General features: G+C 43.4%; 1 protein-coding gene across 2 annotated transcripts; it reads right to left on the bottom strand.

Moving 5' to 3' along the window:
• Nucleotides 1-92: 92 nt before the first annotated feature.
• On the bottom strand, nucleotides 93-22,251 carry LOC121923699 (popeye domain-containing protein 2-like). Of its 2 annotated transcripts, none has more exons than XM_042454384.1 (4): nucleotides 21,411-22,251; nucleotides 13,991-14,099; nucleotides 4,956-5,469; nucleotides 93-2,219 (listed from the first exon to the last, which is right to left on the bottom strand). In XM_042454384.1, the coding sequence occupies exons 1-3, from the start codon at nucleotides 21,899-21,901 to the stop codon at nucleotides 4,996-4,998; spliced, it is 1,074 nt and encodes a 357-aa protein (XP_042310318.1). In that variant the 5' UTR covers nucleotides 21,902-22,251; the 3' UTR covers nucleotides 93-2,219; nucleotides 4,956-4,995. The 2 variants fall into 2 exon arrangements, with proteins under 2 accessions (XP_042310318.1, XP_042310319.1); XM_042454385.1 differs by having other exon boundaries at nucleotides 5,088-5,469.
• Nucleotides 22,252-23,925: the final 1,674 nt, after the last annotated feature.

Below are 23,925 nucleotides of genomic sequence, written 5' to 3'. Positions count from 1 at the left end.
AATGGTTTCATATCAGAAGTACCTGGCTCAAATTCTTCCAGTGCAAGGTTATAGGAATGATGTGAATCGAATACAGGTTGAATCTCCCTTATCCAAAAAAGCTTGGGACCAGAAGTGTTTGGGGATTTTGCATATACATGCATAATATGGTATTTTGGAGATGGGACCCATCTAAACACAAAATTCATTTCTGTTTTGGATACACCTTATACAGATAGCTGGTAATTTGTTACAACATTTTAAATAATTTTGTGCATGAAACAAAGTTTGTGTACACCCAACCATAAGAAAGCAGAATCTTAGCCACCAATGAAAAAAGTTTTGGGTTTTTGGAATATTTCAGATTTTGCAGATAATGGAGACTCAACCTGTATTTCCTGAGCAGTTCCCACAATTGTGCAGTTCATTCTCATTAAAGTTTCTTTCCTGACTCACTGATTCTTTCCTGAGGGCTGGAGTGATCAGTGATGCTCTGAGCTATCCTTAAATAATAGCCAGGAGATGTTGTTGGAGCAGGGGAGCACATCCTTGCTTGCAAATACCATGTACCCCATCTTAATGTTTGCAAAATCTCCCTGATGGTATCAAAGGTCATTGAAAAGTCCAACAGAACCATAAGGGATGCATTTCACCTTCCTAATGCCTGGAGCAGGTCATTCACTGAGGTGATCAAAGTTGTTTCTCTCCCAAAACTAGATTGGTAAGGGGATGGATTCTGCTTTCAAATGATTCCTTTAAGGAACACAATACTCCTGCACCAAAGAATTTATAACCACTAATATCCATGTAGCTAGCTGTCCTATGACAGCTTTGAATAGCCATGTATGTGGTCAGGGAAATGCAGGCCAAGCTGCCAGTGATGGCTTGTGGTTTGCCTGTCACAGCCTGAGCCCCACATCTCAACTCCATTCATGGGGCCATTGTTTTTCATTAGCTGACACTGTATTGGAACATGCCTTTATGAACAAATAAAGTACTGGGGGGACCTCCCAGTCAGTCAGATGTCTAACTGAAAGGGAGCTCATGACAACACCCTACTGAGTGCTTCTGGAACCAGTTCTACTAGTAACAATCATAACTATATCTAACTGTGATTAAGTTTTCAGTAGGGCTGACAAGTTTTTAATGCAAGCAATATGGGGTAGTCAGTTACTAGCTCAAGACTGAGCAGGGACATACAAGACCAAATAAGGCCGCCTCAAATCTTTTGAGAAGACAGCCTCTCACAAAATCCTTAGGTTCCCAGAAGATGTTAAATATTGCAGTAACCCTCCAACCCCAGAAAATCTTGCAATGGGTGCTGGCAGTCATGAAATCTGAAGATTTTACTCTAGCAGACATGCTGTCAAAGCACTGCTTGACTGGTAGTTCTTCAACAGACCTCCCCATAGCATTTGGTATACTTGGCTGTCAGCCTTTTGGCAATGCAGTTGGCACCTGCTCTCATCGGTTCAAGACGTATGGGATTTTGGGTGTCCCTTATGACTCCCATATGGGATCAGAATTTAAGCCTCCAAATAAGGACATCCTGTATAAAAGGGGATACATGGGAACCCAAGTTCTCAGACTCCCTGAAAATCACTCCTCACCCAGGAATCATACTTCAAAATGCCCCCCTGTGGCTACAGTCACTGGCATGCAACCCTGGAATTCACAAGGGAATGCAGGGCCTAAGCTGTAAAGCTTCTCCGTTGCATTTCTAGGGCATGTCTATCCCTTTCCACCAGTCCATCTGAATCACGACTTGTGATAATCAAAGTAGAAGGTATTAAGAGAAGGTAGTTTTCCTTCTGCTCTCTTCTGTAAAAGGAAGGAACTATCAGACCCTCAAGAGATAGTTCGTTCCATTGACCAGCTACACCACTGTCCTTCCTAGACATTTAATGCACCTAATAAAGAAGTCATGTGGCAAGTGTTCAAGAATACAGATGCTCAAAAATTGGTGCCACTGCAGATCAGTCAGCTGTGGAGAGTGTCCCAACACCATGCATCAAAGTCTCATGCACATACTTGAAGAGTGCCATGCTGGTGCCTGTGCAAAACAAGTAATGGCACACAAGTAACAAGCATTATCCTGATCATGTCTGATCATGTAATCATTTGTGGGTCACTGTGATTTCAAATAGCTGTTCTTTAGAGTTCTGGGGTTTGAGTAGGGGCCAGAGGAGCTCGTCCTTTTGCAAGGATCTGTCGATTAGTCTTCAAGAGGCTTCCAGAAGCTGTAGGAAAGAAAAACATATTGGTGTTTTTATGGCAGCAGTTAGTTCATACCTAGGTACTCAGAGTTCTAGAGAAACCCATTGGTGCTGGTTAAAGCCATCCATCATCCAAGCTACTATTTTCTGATTTCCTGCTTTGCAAAGTCTGTTATTTCTGTGACAGTTTAACTGACCAAAACTGCACACCCATCCTTCCCTTCATATGCACCTAATGCACCCAGAACCTATTTATACTGCAATATTCTCAGTTTTCCTGGTACCTTAGAGGGCACTAAAGCTGGAACAAAAGGGGTTTAGAATGCTGGATTATACGGTGCATAAAATAGAACCATTATGCATGATTTTCTCAACTAAATCACCATTTGCAAGGACTTGCAGAAAAACTGGTTGTGAAGGAAGGAGAAATCTAAACTCCTTGGACAGCCAGTTCTTTGAGAATCTCTCCTTGCCCTTTCTCTTCAGATGCTTGGGGTGTGTGTGTGTGTGACTTCTTTGAGGCACAGAGTGTTTTGCAAAGGAGGATACATAACAGATAGTTCCTGGAGGGAATATTTTTCTACATGGACTCATTATATACATTTATAAATTATATAAATTATATAAATGTATACCATGTCTTCTGATCCACTAGTGTCCACAAGGTGGCAGAACAATGCAATGATGATAACCCCAATAAAAATACAGTAACTGCATGACCAACAGCACAGAACCAATCTTTCACCCAAACTAGCAACTAAACACCCGCAAAAAGTGGTATACAACACACCATGAATTGAGTCAGAAAGTCCTCCAGAACAGATTTGCTTTTGCTTCTTCTGTCAGTGCTGTCAGGGACTCAGAAAGTTAAGTGTCTCTGAGCAAGAAATTCCCTCACCTTGGTGCGACTACTGAAACAGTTCTGCCTGTGGTGGAGGAAACTTACCAAGATTTTGGGAGTTGATCTGATTATGCCGGGAGGACCATATGGAGTAAGCATGGTCCTTGGGATATCCAGAGCTTAGACTATGACTGGGCAACAGTTCACAAATTTTGAGACTCCCATAATCCCTTTGCCACTGACTATGCTCAGCACACTGCTCCTGCAGGGAAAAGCACCCACAAGACTCCTGCAGAGAAGAGAGAGAGCGTTCCATCATCCACTCCTCTGGTCTCTCTTCTCCAAGGCTGTTGCCTGCCTGTCTGCCTGCCTCCTACTGAGTAGGACCATGCAGTGGTTCTCAACCTTCCTAATGCTGCAACCCTTTAATACAGTTCCTCATGTTGTGGTGACCCCAACCATAAAATTATTTTCATCTCAGCTCCTAAGACCATCGGAAATATGTGTTTTCCTATGGTCTTAGGCGAACCTTGTGAAAGGGTTGTTTGACCTCCAAATGGGATCCTGTGATACTTACAGGAGCAAACTTCAGGTTCTCCCAGGACTAAGACATCAGCTGGTAAACATCACCAGCTTCCTTGCCTGAAAGGGATATAAGGGGCTGCCTGCTTCAAGAATGGTGCAAGGACTTTGCTGCGGAGTGGAAAGAAGATTCCCACCCACCGCCTCTTTGAAACTTGTCTTTAGCTGCCCTGCTGGCAGTAAGTATGCAGAGAGTATGGGAGGAGCAGCAGCCATTGGAACACTAATAGGTAAAGGGAGATATTGTGTGGGAAGACAGAGTTATCAACAAAGAAGAGGGGAAAGTCATAGCGTGTTGGTTGCCCCTAAACTATCCGCATCCTCTAATAATCTAGATGTTGACTTGCCAACAGGCCCCCTATGGTAAAAATACTGCTGCTTAATGCCAGTAAGCCACCTGTCTCCAAATAACAGAGCCTCTGTCTCTGTCTAGACTTAGGTTTTAATGAACTCCCCATCCCCATTGCACTACCAATTCCAGACTTTAAAATTTCCACTGCTTTCCCCAAAAGTGATGGCAAGGAGAAATAAAGCCTTAGTGTCACCTGTGTGTTGATGGATAACCCCCAGATTTCCAGATAACTTTAACCAGCAGTTTCATGTAAATGTTCAAGACCATGGGCAACAAAATGAACCCTTTTGAGTGCACCCAGTGGAGTGGCAGGCTCTTAACCTTTCAAGATCTATCTTTCAGGGAGAACAAATTAACACTAAATTGGTGAAATCCACCCCATTTTGGCATTTGAAGCAATCCAGATGGATACCATAACTGATGATCTCAACGTGCCAAAAAGACCACAGGAACAAACAACAACATGGTCTGCAACTTCATACACACACACACACACACACACACACACACACACACACACATCAAACACCTCTCATGCATTTCCCACTCCCCTTAGGCTATGTCTCCCTAGTTTTTTTTCTCGGGGTAACATCTCATCCTAGATTTAAAAGTATTAGTATAATTTCCAAACTTCTGGAATGGGGTTGCCATACCCTCTGTTTAAACACACTGCCCAGGTATGGTCCAAACAGAACCCGGACAAAGTATGTTAAAAACAGTGACATTAAACAAGCATGTTTTTACAAGTGACCCATTGCACATAGTAAGTATGCCCCTTCCCTTTGCCCATTTACTGCTGGGCTTTGAACAAGTACTATGAGGAGCAGTTTTTCCAAGTTGGTATCACCATGTGGCATAACTGCTTATGATTCAGGGGGACCGGTCACTCATCAGGCCAAAGATGCAAACAGCATGCTGAACCAACAGCCACCACCTCCCAGCACACACAGTTGTGTTTCCTTCTAAAGGCACAAAGAGTACTTACTTATACAGGGTGACAGAGTGTGCCCATGTTAGAAGTGCCCTCACTTCATATACTCCCCTTCGCTCACATAGTCCATAAAGGACCCTGTCATCTCAGCAAAATCTTCCAATACAAGACTGGTAGAGTCCTCACCAGACAGGTCACTGTCAGGCCGAGTTTTCCGGGGATGAGCTGGAAGAAACCCAGGCTGAGGGGCCACAGGAGCTGTCTGAACAAATGTGGGTGGGTGACTTAAGGGCACTGGCGGCTCTTCACACTCCTCTGCTTCTTTCTCCGCCTCTGTATCTGAAGAGGCAGGTCCTAGGACATGATAGAGGCTGGGCAGACGGATGTCAAATCGCAGGCCAAACTTGGCAAAAAGCTTCTCATTCAGGGCGTAGATCTTCTCTGAGATGTCATAGCCAAGGAGGACTGAGAAGAGGCGAGCAATATAGCGCTCCTTTGAGAGAAGCAGGTACAGCTTCTTCCTTTGCCAAGTGATGTAACTGCACTCTGTCTCTGCTGTCAATGTCACCTGCCAAGGGGAGGAGAAGAGAGAAGTGACTTTGCCTCACGGTGGGACATACAGTTTCCATTTCTTTTCATTCAAATGGTAAGTGAATGGAATCTTCTCCATAGCATACAATCCTGGTGTTAGGAACGAAGTGAAAGTCACTTGAACAAGAAACAGGGAGTAAATACAGCTTTGCAAACACATTTACACATTTACTATCAGAAGTGGCCAAACGTTTCCTTCTAGTTGTGGGAAAAAATGTATGTGTTTGTGTGTGTATGAAGGGCTGTAACCTATAATGGTGAACTGTGATCACTGAACACTTCCAAGATATGTTATTCAACCTTTTTATTTCTAGAAAAGTCGGATCAGCTATGAAAGAACGAAAACAGCTCCTAAAGCGCAACGGATATACAACTGTGCTGATGATTCCTTGGGAAGCAAAGCCCCTGTGCGTGTGTCTATTACCTCTCAGGAGAGATCCCCTTTCAAGAACTAGTTATTTTCCGCTGCACACACTCAGCGATGAATTACCAAATCAAACTAATAAATCTATAATATATTATTCAGTATCAATAGCTCCACAGCTATCCCCTTCCCCACAACACACTGAGCACTTGTGAGGAACTAGAGAGAGAGAGAGATCTACGTTTCAATAGCCTGAAGTCTAGGCCACGTCTGTTATAGGCAGTACTAGAGGATAGCAGATTGCTTTTTAAGAAAGAAGAGTTTATTTTAAAAAGGGATTAGACACGCTCGAACGATGGAGAAAGCAATTTACTCAAACACTTCTTGCAAAGCCCCATTTGCCATTGCAGGTCGAAGAACATAAAAGCAACAAGACATAGTTACAAGGAATTCCTTCCAGACAAGCCCGTTGTTGCAAACTAACAAAAGGCCATACTAAACGCCACTACGCTCACACATTCCAAACTCTCACAGAAACGATGGGGATTGTACGTCCCTTTGAGCTTTTCCTGGCATTGCAGGGAGGGCCCCCTGGCCTCTCGACCTGCATTCCCTGAGTCTGTGCCTTCCAGACTCAAAGAGACAGCATCTGGCATCCCCCTCAGAAGAAGATCAAGGGGCAGAGACCAAAAGACCGCATGGCTTGCAGAGTCCTTTTCAAGATTTCCCATGAAAGTTCTTGAATCTCGCGGTCCTACTTCTGATTGGTCAGTTAGACCTTCACATCAGCTATGATGTCACAGCTCATTAGCATGTGATGTCATCTCTCATTAGCATGCACCTCCTCCCAGATTAACCCTTCCTTTGTGTTCAGGAAAGTTCCCAGATGGCTGGGAACCAGCCATAACACAACTAAGCCTGAAAGTTAGAATCATACAAGCAATTGCATTACCATTACCATGTATGGGTTGTGAGAAATGGACCATAAGAAAATGGACGAAAAGAGAATACATTCTTGAGATTGGTCTGCAGAGATTGGTGCTGCAGAAGAGTGCTGAGGATTACCGCGGATAGCAAAAAGAACAAATAAATGGGTCCTAGACAGATTGAGCATGAAATTACCTGGAGGCACACTTGACTAAACTGAGGCTGTCATACTTTGGCCACATCATGAGAAGGTATTAATCATTGCAAAATAATGTTAGGAAGAGAAGGAAAGTAGAGTGAGAAAGAAAGGAAGACCACCTGCTAGATGGGATGGACTCAATTAAGCGAGTCATGGGATGAACTGCAAGGACTTAGAAAAATAGTGGAGGATTAGGGAGTCTCTGGGATGTCTCATCCACAGGGTTGCCACTGAGTCAAGATCGACCTGAGTATGGCTAACAACAACTCACAACACAACAACAAGGATCAGAGAGTGTTTACAAAGACTGAAAGCTCTTAAACACTCCTTGAAAGGGATGCCTCTGGCCCCAGGCCTGAGCTCTTGCCTACCCTCAGTGTACAGGGGGAGAACATTTGTTAAGAGTTGCTTTTGTTTTTTGAGAAAGACTACAGATTTGTAAGAATTATTGTTAATATATCTCTGTGTTTACACAGTTTATTCAATTTAACTGACATTTCATACTTGTAGTCAGTGTTTCTGTAGCTTCCAATCTGAATTGGATTCCTTGGTTTCTTGTACGTGTCTCTTTGCTTTCAATGGTATTTTAAACAGCTAGGACTGGGTGTCCCTTTGGGCACACAACCCTTTTTAAAAGCTTTGCCACAAGGACTCTGAGTTAAAAAGCCCACTGTTGTTGCCTGAATTCAGCTGCAATACGTGTTCTTGCAGAATCCTTCTTCTGATCTTGCAGAAGGTCAGAGAAACGTTAGAATGTTTTTACTCTTAATTTATCTTTAATTAAAAGATGCAATTGTAATTTGCTATTTGTTTGTGTCACAACTATTACTATGACATTCACTGATTTGCAGGAATTACGATTAATGAGTGACCTTAGTACAACAAAACATGGTTAAAGATTCTGTATAGTGTGGTACGGAAAGGAGAGGTCAATGAAAGGGAGGTGGACACCATGAGTGACCACACTGGGTGACGCTGACTCTAGGGTATACGTTTTAAAAATGAACACTTAGTCAAAGCAATTTATTAAAGTATCTGCCTAATCTGGACTGAATCCCTTTTGGGTTTGGAGCATGAAGGTCACGGCCAGATCAGCCACCCCCTCTGGGGCTTATGTTTGCACAGGAAGAAAAACTTCCTCTGGTGTAAATGGACACCATCCTTCCAATGAAACCGCAGGTTCCCCTTCCCTTTGATCTGAATCAAATCTGCAACAGACCAAAGAGTTAGCCCCCTCCCCTTCCCCTCAATTTGGCAATCTATAACATATTGGGGTATTTCTTTTTCATTTATTTTTTTTCTAAAAAAAGAATTATTCATACAATTGTACCTGTCTAGTTTGCCCAACAGCTTCTCATTCCTTAGATCAAACATTGATCAGAACAGAAACTACGTCACAGAGTAAGACAAGACTAGGATGGGAAGGCCAGACATAAAAGTACTAGATGAGATATTAAACAGCTAGATATATAATGAGCACTAAAGTTAAATCATACAAGCCATGGTATTCCCCATCACCACATCCCATGGTGACCAGATGTCTGACCAAAGGAGATCAAGGCACCTTGAAATGTAGGACATTCAAGAAAAAACTAGCACATTACAACATAAAAGCTAAAATCACTTATATAAATATAAAAAGCATGCAGGGGAACTTGTTGGTCATTTGGTAAATTCCAACAAAAATCCACCAAACAGTGATACCTTTATGGCCAAACCGAAATGCACAATATACTTTGTTGCAAGCTTCCAAAGCCTCCACTGGCGCTGACAAACTTGCAACAGTATATTGTGCATTCGGTTGGCCCCTAAAGGTTATCACTGTTTGGTGGATTTTACAAAATACAAGTTCATGCTTCTTAGTTCATTCTCAAATGGAGGACATTTTGACATCCTCCTGGATGGAAGGTTGAAATGTAGGGACATGTCCAGAACAGAGGATGTTTGGTCATCCTGCTATGTATGGATGTGAGAGCGGGACAGTGAAAAAGTAGATAAAGAAGAAAATCAACTCATTTGAGATGTGGTGCTGGCCAAAAAAGATAACAAATTATCATTATTATTATTATTATTATTATTATTATTATTATTATTATTAATCTTTATTTATAAAGCGCTTCTGGAATAGATCAAGCCTGAAAAATTCTTGACAAACCAAGTATCATCAAACTGAAGGTGTCCTATACTTTGGCCACATCATGGGAGAGGCAGAAACTTATTGGGAAAGACAATGATGCTTGGGAAGTAGAAAGAGAGGAAGACTATATGGCAGTGGTGGCCAAACTATGGCACGTGTGCCCAGAGGTGGCACTCGACGCCCTCTCTGTGGGCACATGCACACAATCTCCCAACTCAGAGTTCCACTAGAGTTTGTCACTAGAAAACCAGAGGTAGGGGCACTTTGCAATAACTAAGTGGGGTTTTGGGTTGCAGTTTGGGCACTCAGTCTCTAAAGGTTCGCCATCACTGCTATATGGCGTTTATCACACTGAGGTTTTTGTGGGGATTTTTGCAGCTCAGATCCAGGGTGACTGTGGGTCCACGATGCGGATCACATCATAACGTGAAGTGGTTATCAAACGAGATTCCTTTCTATGGGCGCTCCTTCTGTTGGGCTTCCGCCAGTGATTCCAAATTGACCCCTCATTTTGGTGAAATCGGGGGGGGAAAGGGAATTCACAGAATTCACTTTCAAGCTCACTTAGATTTCACTCCGAATTGGTCTGGTGTGGAAGATCACTCCAATGTCCCCCCCCCCTTGGGCCTCTGCGTCCTGCTCCTTCCATCCCCTCTCCTCCTTCATGCCCATCCTTGTCCTCTCTGCCACCCTGCAACCTCTCCCACCATCCCCTGACTGCTCCTCTTAGCTCCAATCCTGGCTCCAGTAGCCCCCTGCGACCTATCCCATCATCCCCTGACTGCTCCTTTAGTCCGATCCTGGCTCTGACCCCCTGCGACCTATCCCGTCATCCCCTGACTGCTCCTTCGCCTGAAGAAGGATGACAGCTAAGGAGTGGGCAGGGAAGGAAGACAGTGTCCAGACCCACAGAGCATGCACAAGGGTCCCAATTCGAATAGTTGAATCTGCATGGTATGCACCGGTTGTAGTGTATACAACTTTGCCGTCACTCCGCTTTGCGTGACTCTTGCATCACGTGACTTGCCTTGGATTCGATTCCCCCTCGATTCGGAAGGGCAACGGAAGGGTAACCAGGTGTGATAAAAGATTCATGTTTACAACGGGGGAATTCGCAGCAAGCTGAACCAGGAGTCCATCCTGGATCTAAGCTGCAACAACCTCCATATACTCCTATGCCAGATGGACATGGGACTGATTTTGCAGGATTTAGCAGAGGATGGAGGGACAGGGTCTTGGAGATGCTTTATCTGTAGGATCACCCTGAGTCTAGGCTGACTCGAAGGCAGCTAACTACAACAACAACAACAACAAAGTCATAGAGAACTGGCCTGAGTCTTGGGGACTGAAACACTGGCTTGCTGGGAATCTGCTGCGGCTTAGCAGGTGTCCTGCTTGCTTAAAGGGGTGCATTTGCCTCCACTCCTTCTCCCGTGATATTTGTTTTTATTTAATACGTGCCATAAGTGCCATGCTCTCTAACACAAAGCCACAAAAAAAAAAAAGCAATACTATCTCTGATTTTACTCCTTGTGGAAAGTGAGTTATAAATAGCAGAGCATCTGAAAAACTCATAACCCATCTGCCTCTATTTTTTGCACATGGGCTGGAAGATTTCAAAAGCCTGATAAAGAGTGGTTTGTGTTTTCCTCGCTTGTTGTGATTTCGCTATATGAAACTAACTGCCACGTTTCATTCACCGAAGTGGGTAAATAACACTTGCATGCCAGTCAGTTGGGTCACAACATTCCTGCGGCCTCCCAGCAGCCTGGGTCTCTCTTGGCCAAGACCAAAGAATGGTGCTTTGGAAAGAAGAACATGGCAAGTGACAGGTATGTCCTTCAGTCTGATATCCGACACTGCAGCCAAGCAAGCGCTGCTCAGAAGAGCCAGGATATGAAAGAGCTTTCCTGAAGCAGGTCCGGCGGACCTCATGGGACAAGAATCCACTTTACTGCAGCATTTTCCGAATGTTAGTGAGCTCGGTAACTAAATTTTATGGTGAAAACTTAACTTCACTGTAATCCAACAAAACCAATTGCTGCTGTTTTCCACAATGTCAGATTGAATAAGGGAAACAAATCCTCTTAACATGTTATCATATGTCCTCCCCTTACATGTAACCAAGTGGACATGCTGTCTCTTTAACCAAAGTCAGAATGTGCCATTGGAAAAACTGGGATTTCTATGACAGGGTTTTATATTAATAATAATAAAACAATTTATTTGTATCCGGCCTCTGCAACAGGTCAAAGCATCTTACAACATCGATAGGTTCATACAATACAAAAATAATTCCATTATCCCTCCCTCCCTTAAACACAACATAATAATCCCTACATGATAATAAAAATACCATTTAAATCTTAAAATTTTAGAAGCAAGGCGATGTGCCAGTTTCGTGTTGAATGTATGATTTGTTCCTATAATGAGAGAGAACTGACAGATGATGCCTCACACTGCAGAAATAATCCAGTCGGACACCACTTTAATTGCCATGCTATGGAATTCGGGGAATGGTAAGTGGGCCCTTGTTATCCGCTGGGATTGGTTCTAGGACCACCACCCCCCCCCCCCATGAATCCAAAATCCATTGCATCCCTTATATAAAATATAGTTTGCTTTATGGAATTTTTATATTTTAAAGTGTTTTCTAGCCCATGGATGCTTGAATCTATGAATAAAAATTTGTGAATAAGGAGGGATGGCTGTAGTTTATTGTGGCCCCAGACTCTCTGACAGAGAAGGCTAATATCTCACAAAACTACATTTTCCAGAATTCCACACTGAGCCATGGCAGTTAAAAGTGGTGTCAAACTGGATTGTTTCTGCAGTGCAGACACACCCCCGAATCTGCATTCAGACTGGATCAACTATTATTGTTCAGTGAAGGAGGTGAAGGAGAAGAAAAGTTGGGAGAAATGAGGTGATGTATGAGAGAAGACCATAAGGTGGGAGAAAGGCAAGGCTAGATAAGGAAGATAAGCAGGCAATGAAAAGCCAAACAGACCCATGAAGAGCCACGATAGATTTGGAATAGAGGTCAGAATGTAAATGAGGCACAAAAGTTTAGGAGGCTCAGAAAAACCAGAGAACGAACATTGTCTATTGCATAGCAAGAAGGGAGAATATTCTCAGGGCTTTGCTGTAATCCAGGGTGTATTCTGGGGGCTGAAACTAAGGCCAATTTTGACTTATTCATGGGCTAAGATACTCAAGCTCTTTGATGGCACACAGTGGGCTTGTTACAAGGAATATCCAATAAAAATGCTATGAGAGAGGACAAAGGTCCATTTGAGACCTGCCCTTAAGCCACATATGGTACACAGAACCTAAGGGAAATAAAACGAAGATCTACTTTATTACTCTAAAACTGGTGAAAAACTAAACTACATGACAGGAGTTGCATATGCGCCTTGCCTGCCATAATACGTTGGAAGTTGTGTGTGATGAGTTATACAGTACAAAAGGCTGTTGCTGGGACATGATGATCTCAGACACTGGTGCCAAGATAACAAGAGGGAGAAGCATTAGTTAAGATGTTCAAGGTTGTTTCTCTGAAAAGAGTATGGCTGTGAAAACAGGAGGGGTGGTATGAGAAGGGGAAATGTGTTTAAAAATCTCAAGAGTGAGAATTAGTCCACCATTAATTTGAAATTGTGTGCTGTTTAAACGAGGCATTGTTAACACTCGCTGACCAGCAGAACTATAAATCTCTCTAATGTAGGACTAAGGTTAGGAACACTAATAGTCAGTGGCGTCAGGTTTAGGTTTATTTCAATGGTTTGGTTGAAATGATTGTACATCATCCCTCCGATTGTGGCTTTGACTTTTGCAGCTTTGATTATTCATGGATTTTATTATATGTTCTCTCTAGGAATATCTAGATCCTCGGTGCAACTCTATAGTCAACTTTAACCAAAAGTTTAACTGAAGGACCTAGACATTCCTAGACAGAACACTCCACTAGGCATTTGTAGCTCCTCCAGCACAATTCTATGGTCAATGTCTGTCAAATGTTGCACTGGAGGATCTAGAGATCTCTAGCGAGTTGTTTTCTCAGGCAAAACATAGTGTTTTTTGTTATTTGCAGTTTTTCCACATCATGGGGGTCCTGTGCCCCTAACCCAGCCAAATGTGGAGGGACGAGTGTAATCTGCAACTTAGGCCCTCTTCAGATCCGCGTCGGTTTAAAGGCCTGCGGCTCCCAGACGCTGCCAAGCGAAGGCGAAGCCAGACCGCCGCTTCTCGGTGGTCTGTAACCCGCCATAAATTCACAATAAAATACTTACCTGGGGGTAAATAACTCTTTTGGCTGACACTTTGGTGTGTACAGACGCGCCAAATGTGCCGTGCTGGTGGCAGACGAGGGTTAAAGGACTGCGCAATGACCGCATGGTCCCACCCTAGTACGGTGCAGCACTGTAACAATGGCGTATACGGGCGCGCCACTGTTACGTGACAGAAACCTATATCCGCACGTCACACTGCACTTGTGACATCATGAGTGTGCCATTGGCATACTCGGGCGTCACAATGGCGTTGCAAAAGAACCCGCTTTTCATGGGTTCTTTTTCCTCCACAGGGAAGCTGTGCAGTTTGGCGGCTGCGGCTTCCCTACGGAGGAAAAAAGGTGCCGGCACACCTCCCTTTTTGGGAATTCTATACTCGCCTTGTCTAGAACCCCAACACAAGACTAAAAGGACGGAGACTATATATGTCAGTGTAACTCCTAGGAAAATATTTTAGACATTCAAAACTAATTGAACAGCTCTTGGATCTTCCCTTCTACTGTGGCGTTCTAAAGATGAAATGGGATAAAAAATAAAAAACTGCATTAAACTGCTGGAAAATTAAACTTGCAGGATTACCTGAAATGTTCCCTCTTCGGAAGGCGGCAGTGATTCCCATTCTGGGGAATCCAGAAACTGATATGGGTAGACATAATGCAGAAATTGTCCATCCTGGCTTACTCTAACCCTATAGAGGGAGAGGAAAAAGACAATCCTTACAACAGGTTTTGGTTTCTTTAATTGGTCTAGCTTTATGCACTGTTTTTATAAGAATTTGTCAAACTAGTTCACTCCACAAAGGGTCCTTTCCACAACCACCAAACACCTAACTGAGAAAAAGGATTTGAGTGGCTGGTGAGTTTAAATGGGCAGGTTTTCTGTGGATTAAATGGTCCTTTGAATTTACAAACAGCAGCATTGTTAACTTTTATGCATTCACGTGAACTTTTCCTTTGGTTAAAATACAGCAGTTTTGATAGCACCATCTAGAGCAGTGAATCTGAAACTTTGGTCTTCCAGGGTGTTTTGGACTTCGGAGTTTATCACACAGGATGGGAAGCTCTCAATTTTGAAAGAGAAGATCGTGAGGTCAATTCGAAAATTCACACAATTACATGATTACTTATCACACCTTAAATTCGCTGTAATGGCCTCCCCCGAACGCAACCCAGATTCTGTGCGAAGTAAGCCATCACATCAGTGGGTTCTTAATGCAAATTGGCCCCCTGCGCATGCTCAGTGAGACTCCAGATGACTGGAGCATAGCATATTTAGGCGAGTGAGAGAGAGGAACCAAGGAGCCCACAATTTACAAATGAGATTGGGGGGGGCAGGAAGAATGGTTGAAAGAACATGCTCTATCACGTTAAACGAGCATATATTCACTCTGTGTCACATTAAACATGAATATAATGGTTATCCAATAGCTCCCAAGTCCATGCCTCTTAATTAGCAGCAACAACCCACCCTCAGCAATGCTGAGGACAAGCAGAAGCAAATTGAAGCAGATTGCAGTGCGGCTTCCATGGGAATCCCCCCTTCCGGATTTTTTTTGGGGGGGGAACCAGGACTAAAGGAGACATGCACATCACACCACACACAACGGCGCACTGAGTGTGAGCTGCCTCGGAATGGGTTTGTGACTTCGCGCCCCGCATGAATTTACTTAATGTGGATTGAAGCGTTGATTGCGTTCGAGTGCATTCAGACTGCTAGCGATCGCGTTCTTGTGGTAACCTTTCGTGCCATACGTGTGAACTCCAAAAACTTGTGGCCAAAGTTTGGGGAACACTAATCTAGAGCACAAAAGGTGGCATTTTAAAATTCAATGGGGGCGTCCTATACCACATACCAACAAATTCTGCACTGTTTAGCGGTTTGTTTAGACATACAAAGGAGCCAGTGTGGCACATGATTTGGATTGTTGGGCTATTGGATCTGGACCGGTTTTCAATTCCAACATGGCTTTGAAGGCCACTGGGGTGATTTGCCCAAGTCACACTTCGCTCTCAGCCTCAGAGGATGGCAATGGCAACCCCCCTTTGAAGAAACTTGCCAAGAAAACCCCATGTAAGTTCTTTGCCTTAGGATCACCCACGTTGGAAACGACTCTCGAAAGGACACAGCAACAAAGCAGACAGACAAAAGCACTCAGGCCAAGTAGACAGCACATATTAGTTGCCTTAGAGAATGAAGAAAAAATCAGAAAGGCATGAGTCTCTGTAGTACGGGAACTTACTGCTGACTCGTAACAAGCAAGCATACCAGACAGAGTGCCAGCTGTTCTAAATGTGTTCGCTGAAAGGCAGCAATGACACCAATCCACCCCACCGCCAACCCAGAAATCCCTGAAGCGGTAGGTCCTGGTTCTTTTTCTGACCTTCCCACTGTTCAGGGGCACACGTTCATGGGAAGGCACTAGCAGTACTCCACCTGTTGGAAGGAAAGAGCTCCAGACATAATAAGGTGATTGTGGAGAGTGGGGAGTCTAGATAACATGTGCCCTTTTGTTTCACCTAGGGTCGCTTTAATCCCAATCACTTACATCCGGGAATACAAATTGTTATAATTATCCATATTATTAATATGGCATTCTGATTATGCAAATTCAACACATTAATCATTGCACTTTTTTCTACCATTATGATTCAACATCAGCACAGTACTTGTTTCTTCTTGTTCCCCCAGCTGGTGTGAAGAGAGGGACTCCACTGACTCTCTGGAGTTTGGGAGCAATTTCCACCATACTACCCAGCCCTCGGGCTTAGCCCACAACACAATCACCACATAACACAAGGCTATCTCCACTTGCCTCCTTTCCCCCCCCCCCATCTTCTGGGCCTGTGGGGAGGGAATGGAAGAATAAGGGCAATGCTATGTCTGTACAGTAACAACTGGAGCCTCTAGGGCAGGATAAGGCTCCCACCAGTGCCAATCTTCTTGCACAGTTTTCTACTTTCATCGCCACTGCTGCATTTTAACCTACCCATCAGCTGCAATGAAGAAATCTGGGATTTACTGCTTCAACTGGCTTAGCCAGCCAGGACTTTTTAGTCCCTTCAGTCTGGGATTTTCCGGTTTTCCAGGACAAATGGCAACCCTAATTCCACCCTTCTGTATCATTCTTTGGTCTATGTCAGTGATGGCGAACCTTTTAGAGGCCGAGTGCCCAAACTGCAACCCAAAGCCCACTTATTTATTGCAAAGTGCCGTGTCTCTCTGGCTTTCTAGCTAGAACAAACTCTGGCAAACTCTGTGCTGGGGCGATGGCACATGTGCCCACAGAGAGGGCTCCGAGTGCCAACTCTGGCACGCGTGGCCACAGGTTCGCCATCATGGTCTATGTACTCAAGCTCTGTCATTCCTCTTACCAGGAGATGTCATTTCCTCCTTCTCTGAACACATCTGCCAGACTCTTACAATAATAAATAGAACAAATAATTAATGTTTCTCACCTTTCAACTAAATAATGCTCAAGTACAATCATCACTGTGTATAGGAAAAGAAATTAAGCAATGTACCCACTGAAACATCACAACAGTAAATAAACCCTAAACACATAAGAAGGGGTATGCTGGGTCAAACCAAACACCTAACTATATGCATATTTATAGTTTTTTGTGGGGGTTTCGGCTATGTAGCCCATGTGCTAGAAGAGTTTATTCCTGACGTTTCGCCTGCTTTTCAGAGATGCTGGTGAAACATCAGGAATAAACTCTTCTCGAACATGGCCACATGAGCCGAAAACCCACAAAAATTATGGATGCCAGCCATGAAAGTCTTCGACTTCATATATGCATATTATTTTGGCACATGATCAGTGAAGAAGTTGGAAGAACAGCCATAATCAATGTGGAATAACAAGACCTATAACAGCAGATCAACTGGTGACTAAACCTCGGAGGCTGTAATTGTTAATGTGTGGAGCAATTACAAGTAATGATTTGCCAAGAGACTCTTCAGTAAGCAAGGGGCTCCAAGGTCAATGATGAATTTGAATATATTGTATATATCCCACATCCATGACTGAGGTTTCAAATGTACACTGGGAACTAATGGATGTCAAATTTTGAAATTTAACAGGGATTAGAAGAGCTTCAGCAAGAGAATCTCTATTAAGGTATCAGAAAATTACTGGAATAAAATCTGGCCTCCACTGCACACAGATCAGTCTCAGTTCAGTCTAAAACATGTGTCACAAATATATTGTGAATTTGTGTCCAGTTCTGGCGCCCACAATTCAAAAAGGACATTGAGAAACTGGAGCGTATCCAAAGGAGGGCGACTAAATGGTGAAAAAGGTCTGAAAACCATGCCTATGAAGAACGACTTAGGAGTTGGGGATGTTTAACCTAGGAGAGAAGGTTAAGAGGTGATTGATAGTCCTGTTTAAATATTTGAAAGGATGTCATATTGAGGATTGAGCAGCTTGTTTTCTGCTGCTCAGAGACTAGGACCCGGGCAATGGATGCAAGCTGCAAGAAAAGAGATTCCACCTCAACATTAGGAAGAACTTCTGACAGTAAGGGCTGTTCGACAGTGGAACACTTCCCTTGGAGTGTGTGGGTCGTTCCCTCCTTGGAGGTCTTCAAACGGAGGCGGATGGCCATCTGTCAGGGATGATTTGATCTGGATTTCCTGCATGGCAGGGGGTTGGGACTTTGGACTGGATGGCCCTTGCGGGTCTCTTCCAACTCTATGATTATATATACATGGTACCCGGGATACGAATGCGCCGCCTTACGAAATTCGGTTACGAAAAAAATCCATTTAAAAAAAACTGTTCGGGTTACGAAGGTTTTTTTCGGGTTACGAAAAAATTTTTGTGGTGCTTTTCAGCGCTATTTCACACGAAATCGCGGGCTTTTCCCCATTAGCGCCTATGGGTTTTCGGCTTGCGAACTATTTCGGGTTACGAAAGCGGCGGCGGACGAATTAATTTCGTAACCCGCGGGGTACCACTGTACAGTGCTCCTCGCGGTTACGAATTTAATTCGTTCCGCCGCTCCGTTCGTAACCCGAGTAATTTCGCAACCCGAAAAGGGCTTCCGTTCGCGCTGGAAAGCCGCGCGTTTGAATTTCGCGCCGAAAAAATTTCGTAACCCGAAAAAAACATCGTAACCCGGAACAGTTTTTTCCAATCTAATTTTTTCGTAACCCGGAAATTCGTAACGCGGTTCAATTCGTATCCGGCGGGTACCACTGTATATAGTCTCACCATTCTGCTGAAGGGCTGAAAGCAGGCTAGCACATTGAAAAATATATGTGGTTATATTGCTCAAACACATACAGTCCACGGCAATAAGGGTTGTTTGGGAAAATAACTCAAAAAAATCCTATTGAGGGATGCCATGTGATTCTTTCTGGTTTCGAAGGGGGCCAGTGGCAATCCTCCTCTGGACAAATCTTGCCAAGAAAACCCCATGATAGGTTTGCCTTAGGGTCACCATAAATCAAAACCAACTTGAAGGCCCACACAACAACAACAACAATGAGAGATTATAGCAGAAGAATCAATCTCTGCTTTACAGATTGGAGCAAGTAATCCAGACTTGGACGAAACCAAAACGACTTACTCAGACATTTGTTGTGTGTGTCATTAATAACGTACACACTAGCTGAAAGTAGACAGAGAAGAAATTAAATCAGCAGAGGTTTGGGAGATATCACACCAGGGTCAATTCAGTGATAACTGTGGTAGAAAGCTAATGCAATAGTAGCGCTATGGTGCCTGATATTTTCATGCAGTTGCATGATAGTGTGACATAATGCAAATAATATTGAGATTGCATTCCATATACATCCATGAATAAATCTTAGTACATTTTGTGCATGTGTTCATTTGTCACTACGGCGAATGCCTGCAAATCATGTTTCCGTCCGGATGGAATCAAATACATAAAAAAAATTTATTACTTCACCACATTCTTTTAATCCAGTGTAAACAAAATTGTGCCCCATACCTCAAAGAAGACAGAAATCCACTGCAAAAATGATTCTGCCAATGGAACAGCTTGACTGTACTGAAATGCAGTCTGTCGGTAAACGTCCCTGGTTGCTTCCCCAATAGCACGACTGAAGCGCAATTAACTTTTGTGCTCTTGCATTGCGTTCATTCGCCGTTATTGCTATTCATGGGACTTCCCCACGATGGTTTGTTGCTGGAGCATTCCTGGATCTTCACTGAAGAAGTCCTGGATGAGCACAATGTCATCTGAAAATCTTCAGTGCGATTGCATGATTTGCTGTGGTATGCCTCTTACTCTCGGTCTCTTTCCCCCATCTGAAAATCTTCTTGGTTACTTTTTTTAAATGGAGAAAAAAGATTTGCCGCCACTATTTATGTTGCATAAAAAGGCACTCACTTGTAATATAATTACAGGTGTGGGGCAGAGTCAAAGCCCTTCTGCTCCATCTTCTACATGTTTACTTCATAGTAAAAAAACAAAACAAAACTGTTATAGATGGGGAGATCTATAAAGGAACATGTAGGTGGTGCTGAGGAAGCTCGCACAAGGGAAAGCAATGTACAGGAATGAGGGTCTGCGAAGGCATCACAGCACCTTTCCAAAAGCAGAAATGCAGCACAAGAGCTGTATGGGGTGGGAAAATGAAATGGGGACTGGAGCCCTTGTGTGACACTGCCTTGCGCGGAGGGAGCCTCCTGGGCTTATGGAAGCCCTGCGCGGAAATGTTAGAAACCTGATGTTCCAGTGTGCCAAAAGTGGTCTGGGAAGCTAGCCAGCTGGGCCTGAAAAACAGTTACAATTCACTTTTTAGCCATTGCAGAGGTTGAATCCTGTACCATAAAATGGCAAAAATCCCCTCTGAAACCTGTTGAAACAATGGATTGAAAAGGCCAAAAGCAAAATTACCATAAATAACCTTTATCTTATCTGCTTAAGAGGTAAAAAACAATATATATAACAAAAGTATTCAAAACCAATGTATACAAAAAATACAAATGGACGTAGTAATAATGTCAAATGGAATAACACAACTAGCAAATGCATCAAATAATCCAAAATTTCACTGAGGCAATATGCCTATGTCTCGGGGTGTTACTGTTTAAAGTGCAAGGAGGGATTGTGCAATTGAATGTTTATCATATCGGGGAAGAAAGGTGGGACAAAGGACCCAAACAGCAGCCAAAATAAAGCTGCTTCGGGTCACTTTGCTGGTATGCTATTTAAATGATGCATGCTCCTAAGGCTGGAAGCTGCACCAAAGCAACACTCCCGTCCTAGGACTACAGTAGAGTGCGCTTTAGTGCAGCTTCTGCCCTCTCTAAGATCTGTGTTTCATTTAAACAGCATACCTCTAAGTGACCTGAAGCAGCTTTATTTTGGCAAGCAAGCAACGAAATCATGACCAGTTGTAGTGATTGCAACCTTTACAGTGATAACTTGCCAGATTTAAGCCAGAAAAGCTGCCCAGGACATTACCCATTATTCAGATCCTTCAAAGCCTGATTCCTCTTTGTGCTCATTTGAGGTGAAGCACCACCATTTTTCCACCCCACCAAAGTGATACCTATTTATCTATTTGCTTTTGCATGCTTTCAAACCGCTAGGTTGGCAGAAGCTGGGACTAGTGACAGGAGCTCATCCCATCATGTGGCACCTCAGCCTCAAACTGCCAACCCTCCAAATAAATTAATAATAAATAATAGATAAACAAACAAACTATCATCAGAATTGGCATCTTAACCACTAAGCCACTGCATCCCTAGTGTGACATCTTACTATGCATAACCTTAGTTGTTCTGTTCTTTATAAAGTGAAGTAACAAATGAGAGACTCTTGCTGTCTTCAGGAGGACTCAACCAGGAAGGACACAATTCCTCTTCTGTGTAATGCTGAAAAGGAAGTGGATTATGCAGTTTCTATTACTGTCAGTTCATCAAAACCACCAGTGAGATCAGCTTTCCACTATCAACAACAATAAAATTGTGTGTGCGCGCATATGTGTGTGTGTGGGGGGGGGGGGTTAATCCTACCTGCCAGAGAGCAAGAATGACAGCCGATCAATCGATGTCTTGCCCTCCACAGCATAAGTCTGGTCTTTGGCCAGAGGCAGGACCTGCTCCTCACAGCACTTGACAATTTTTTTGTAGACCTTGGGTGGCACTTGCAAAGGCTGGCAAACTTGCTTGTACAGCTGGTCAAATTCTTCCGAAAAAGTATGTTTATGGAGCTGGTAAAATAAATGCGCTAACTGAAGCAAACAGATCAGAACTAACAGCATGTTCCAAGTGAAGATGTCTAGTCCGCAGGCATCCAGCCACCCCCAGAGGGCAAGGCAGAAGAAACCAACAGTCAAGAAGCCAAAGATGTAGATGGAGCCAATGAAACCGCTTCCTCCCATAAATCCCAGGAAGAGGAAGAAATTGGCAAGTTGATAAGATGCTCCTTCCATATAGCCCTTCCATCCTTCACACAGAACAGGATGGAAAACAATCCGGTCCAAAAGGGTGCTGTTCTCATTCATTTTCACTATCTCCTAACCTTCGCACTTTGACAATTATATCAGAATATCTGTGGAACCAGTTATGGGAACTGGACAGAAGCTATACCTCTACTCAGATTTCAAAGCAGCATTTTGGAAAGTAAGAATTATATTATTAGTTGTAATAGTAACAATCGGAAGCAGCAGTTAAATATTGCTGCACTGAATACGCCCCGCAAACCCTTCCCGCAAAACTTAATACCAAATGTCCTTGCGCCCAATGGGTTGTAGTGTCCAGTTGTAAAGCAGCAGAAATGTGTTCTTAGCAAAAGAGAGTTGCAAGGGCCAGTGGCTCGCTCCTTCCACAGCCCTAAGAGGAGTGAAAAATAGACACTCGGTTGAAAGATTAGTAGGGAGGGTAAAAGAGGCGGGGAAGCGGAGCTGAGGGTATTTGTGTTTAATTTGGAACGTATAGCACTGGGCCATGGAAAGCAGAGAGACCCCAAATAGATAACCATGTTTGGAATTGAAACCCAAGAAGCAAACACAGTGAGGGGAAGAGAGTTCAGGCAGGCACTCGCCACTTAACATAACTCAGAGCACCAGATTACAGAGAGTTATTGTTCGGGCATTTGTAACCCAGGGTTTTCGGTCCCTTCCCAGGGCCTATTCAGTGGCAAAAGGATATATCCCTGGGATCACCATGCGGAAAGGGGAGATTGCCTCCCTAATGAAATGCACCCATCCCAGCTGAAAAATTGATCTAAGCAACAAAAAAGATTTTAGCAAGTTTTTTTTAAGATATAGAGCACAGCATTCCAGAGAAAGTGCTGACAGCTGGTACATTTAAAATTAGATGGATAGCTCTGGATTATTCTGGTCATATTGCCTGCAATGACTGCTGTTATAAATTGTACCATCGTAGAAACATAGAGTTGGAAAAGACTTCAAGGGTCATCCAGTCCAACCCCATTCTGCCATGCAGGAACTCACCATCAAAGCTCCCCCTGTGATAGATGGCCATCCAGCCTCTATTTAAAAGCCTCCAAAGATGGAGACGAGGGAACATCTTCCACTGTCAAGCAGTTCTTGCTCTCAGAAAGTTCTTCCTAATGTTGAACTGGACTCTCTTTTCCTGTAGTTTAAATCCATTGCTCCATGCCCTGTTCTCTGGAGCGGCAGAAAACAAGCTTGCTCCATCTTCAGTATTTAAACAGAGCTATCATCTCACATCTTAACCTTCTCTTCTCCAGGCTAAACAGCCCTAGCTCCCTAAGTCACTTCTCATAGGGCAAAGCTCTGTTCTGGGGCCACAACAAACTACAATTCCCAGAATTACATAGCATTGATCCAGGGAAGTTAAAGCTGTATCAAACAAGTTTATTTCTGCAGTGTAGATGTAGCCTTAAGTCTGCTTTCCTCTTCAGGTTTATACCTGTAGCTCATATTTACATGCCCTTGTTCTTATGCAGTAGTTACAAGGCAACCAGATGTCCAGGACGTGTCCTACATTTCAGCCTTCTGTCCAGGAGGAATTCCAAAATGCTCTGCACTTTGAGCAAGACTAAGAAGCATGAATGTACATGTATATGAACATTTGTCGCTTTTATTTTTAATGTCCTGTACTTTTCTCAAACACCCTACATTTTGAAGTGCCTTGTCCTCCTTTGCAGTGAGGACATCTAGTCACCCTGATCATCCTTCAACCACCATGGCTCCCAAACAGGAATCTGTCCAATGCTTTTTGTTTTCAGGCCCCACACTTTCTGTTCACAACAACTCCCAGTTGGAGGAAATACAATCATATGCAGCTTTTTAGTTTCTCTCCATTTGTGGTTAGCTTAGGCTAGCACCCTTAGCAAATGTTCTTCTTTCTGGTGGAGTTCCTGTAATAAAAGTTTAGTTTATTTTCTATAGCCAGTGGGGTCAATGCTCCTTAATCATAGCAGCTAGCCACAGCATGCATGCACTCTCTATCAAAGATCAGTAATGGTAGGCAGGCTTCCTTGTTACAAACCATCAATTACTATTTTTAACTGGTTTTTATCAGTCTGCTAACTAGAGAA

This window comes from Sceloporus undulatus, chromosome 2, assembly GCF_019175285.1.
Source record: "Sceloporus undulatus isolate JIND9_A2432 ecotype Alabama chromosome 2, SceUnd_v1.1, whole genome shotgun sequence".
Lineage (NCBI taxonomy): Eukaryota > Metazoa > Chordata > Lepidosauria > Squamata > Phrynosomatidae > Sceloporus > Sceloporus undulatus.
This window is presented reverse-complemented; position numbering and strand designations above follow the sequence as displayed.

Excerpts from the sequence above, each read along its gene's own strand:
- LOC121923699 (XM_042454384.1), bottom strand. The coding sequence starts at position 21,901 with ATGAATGAGAACAGCACCCTTTTGGACCGGATTGTTTTCCATCCTGTT. Across the intron at positions 14,100-21,410 it reads TCATTCTTGCTCTCTGGCAG|GGTTAGAGTAAGCCAGGATG; the intron begins GTAGGATTAACC and ends CTCCCTCTATAG. Across the intron at positions 5,470-13,990 it reads CCGAAGAGGGAACATTTCAG|GTGACATTGACAGCAGAGAC; the intron begins GTAATCCTGCAA and ends TCCCCTTGGCAG.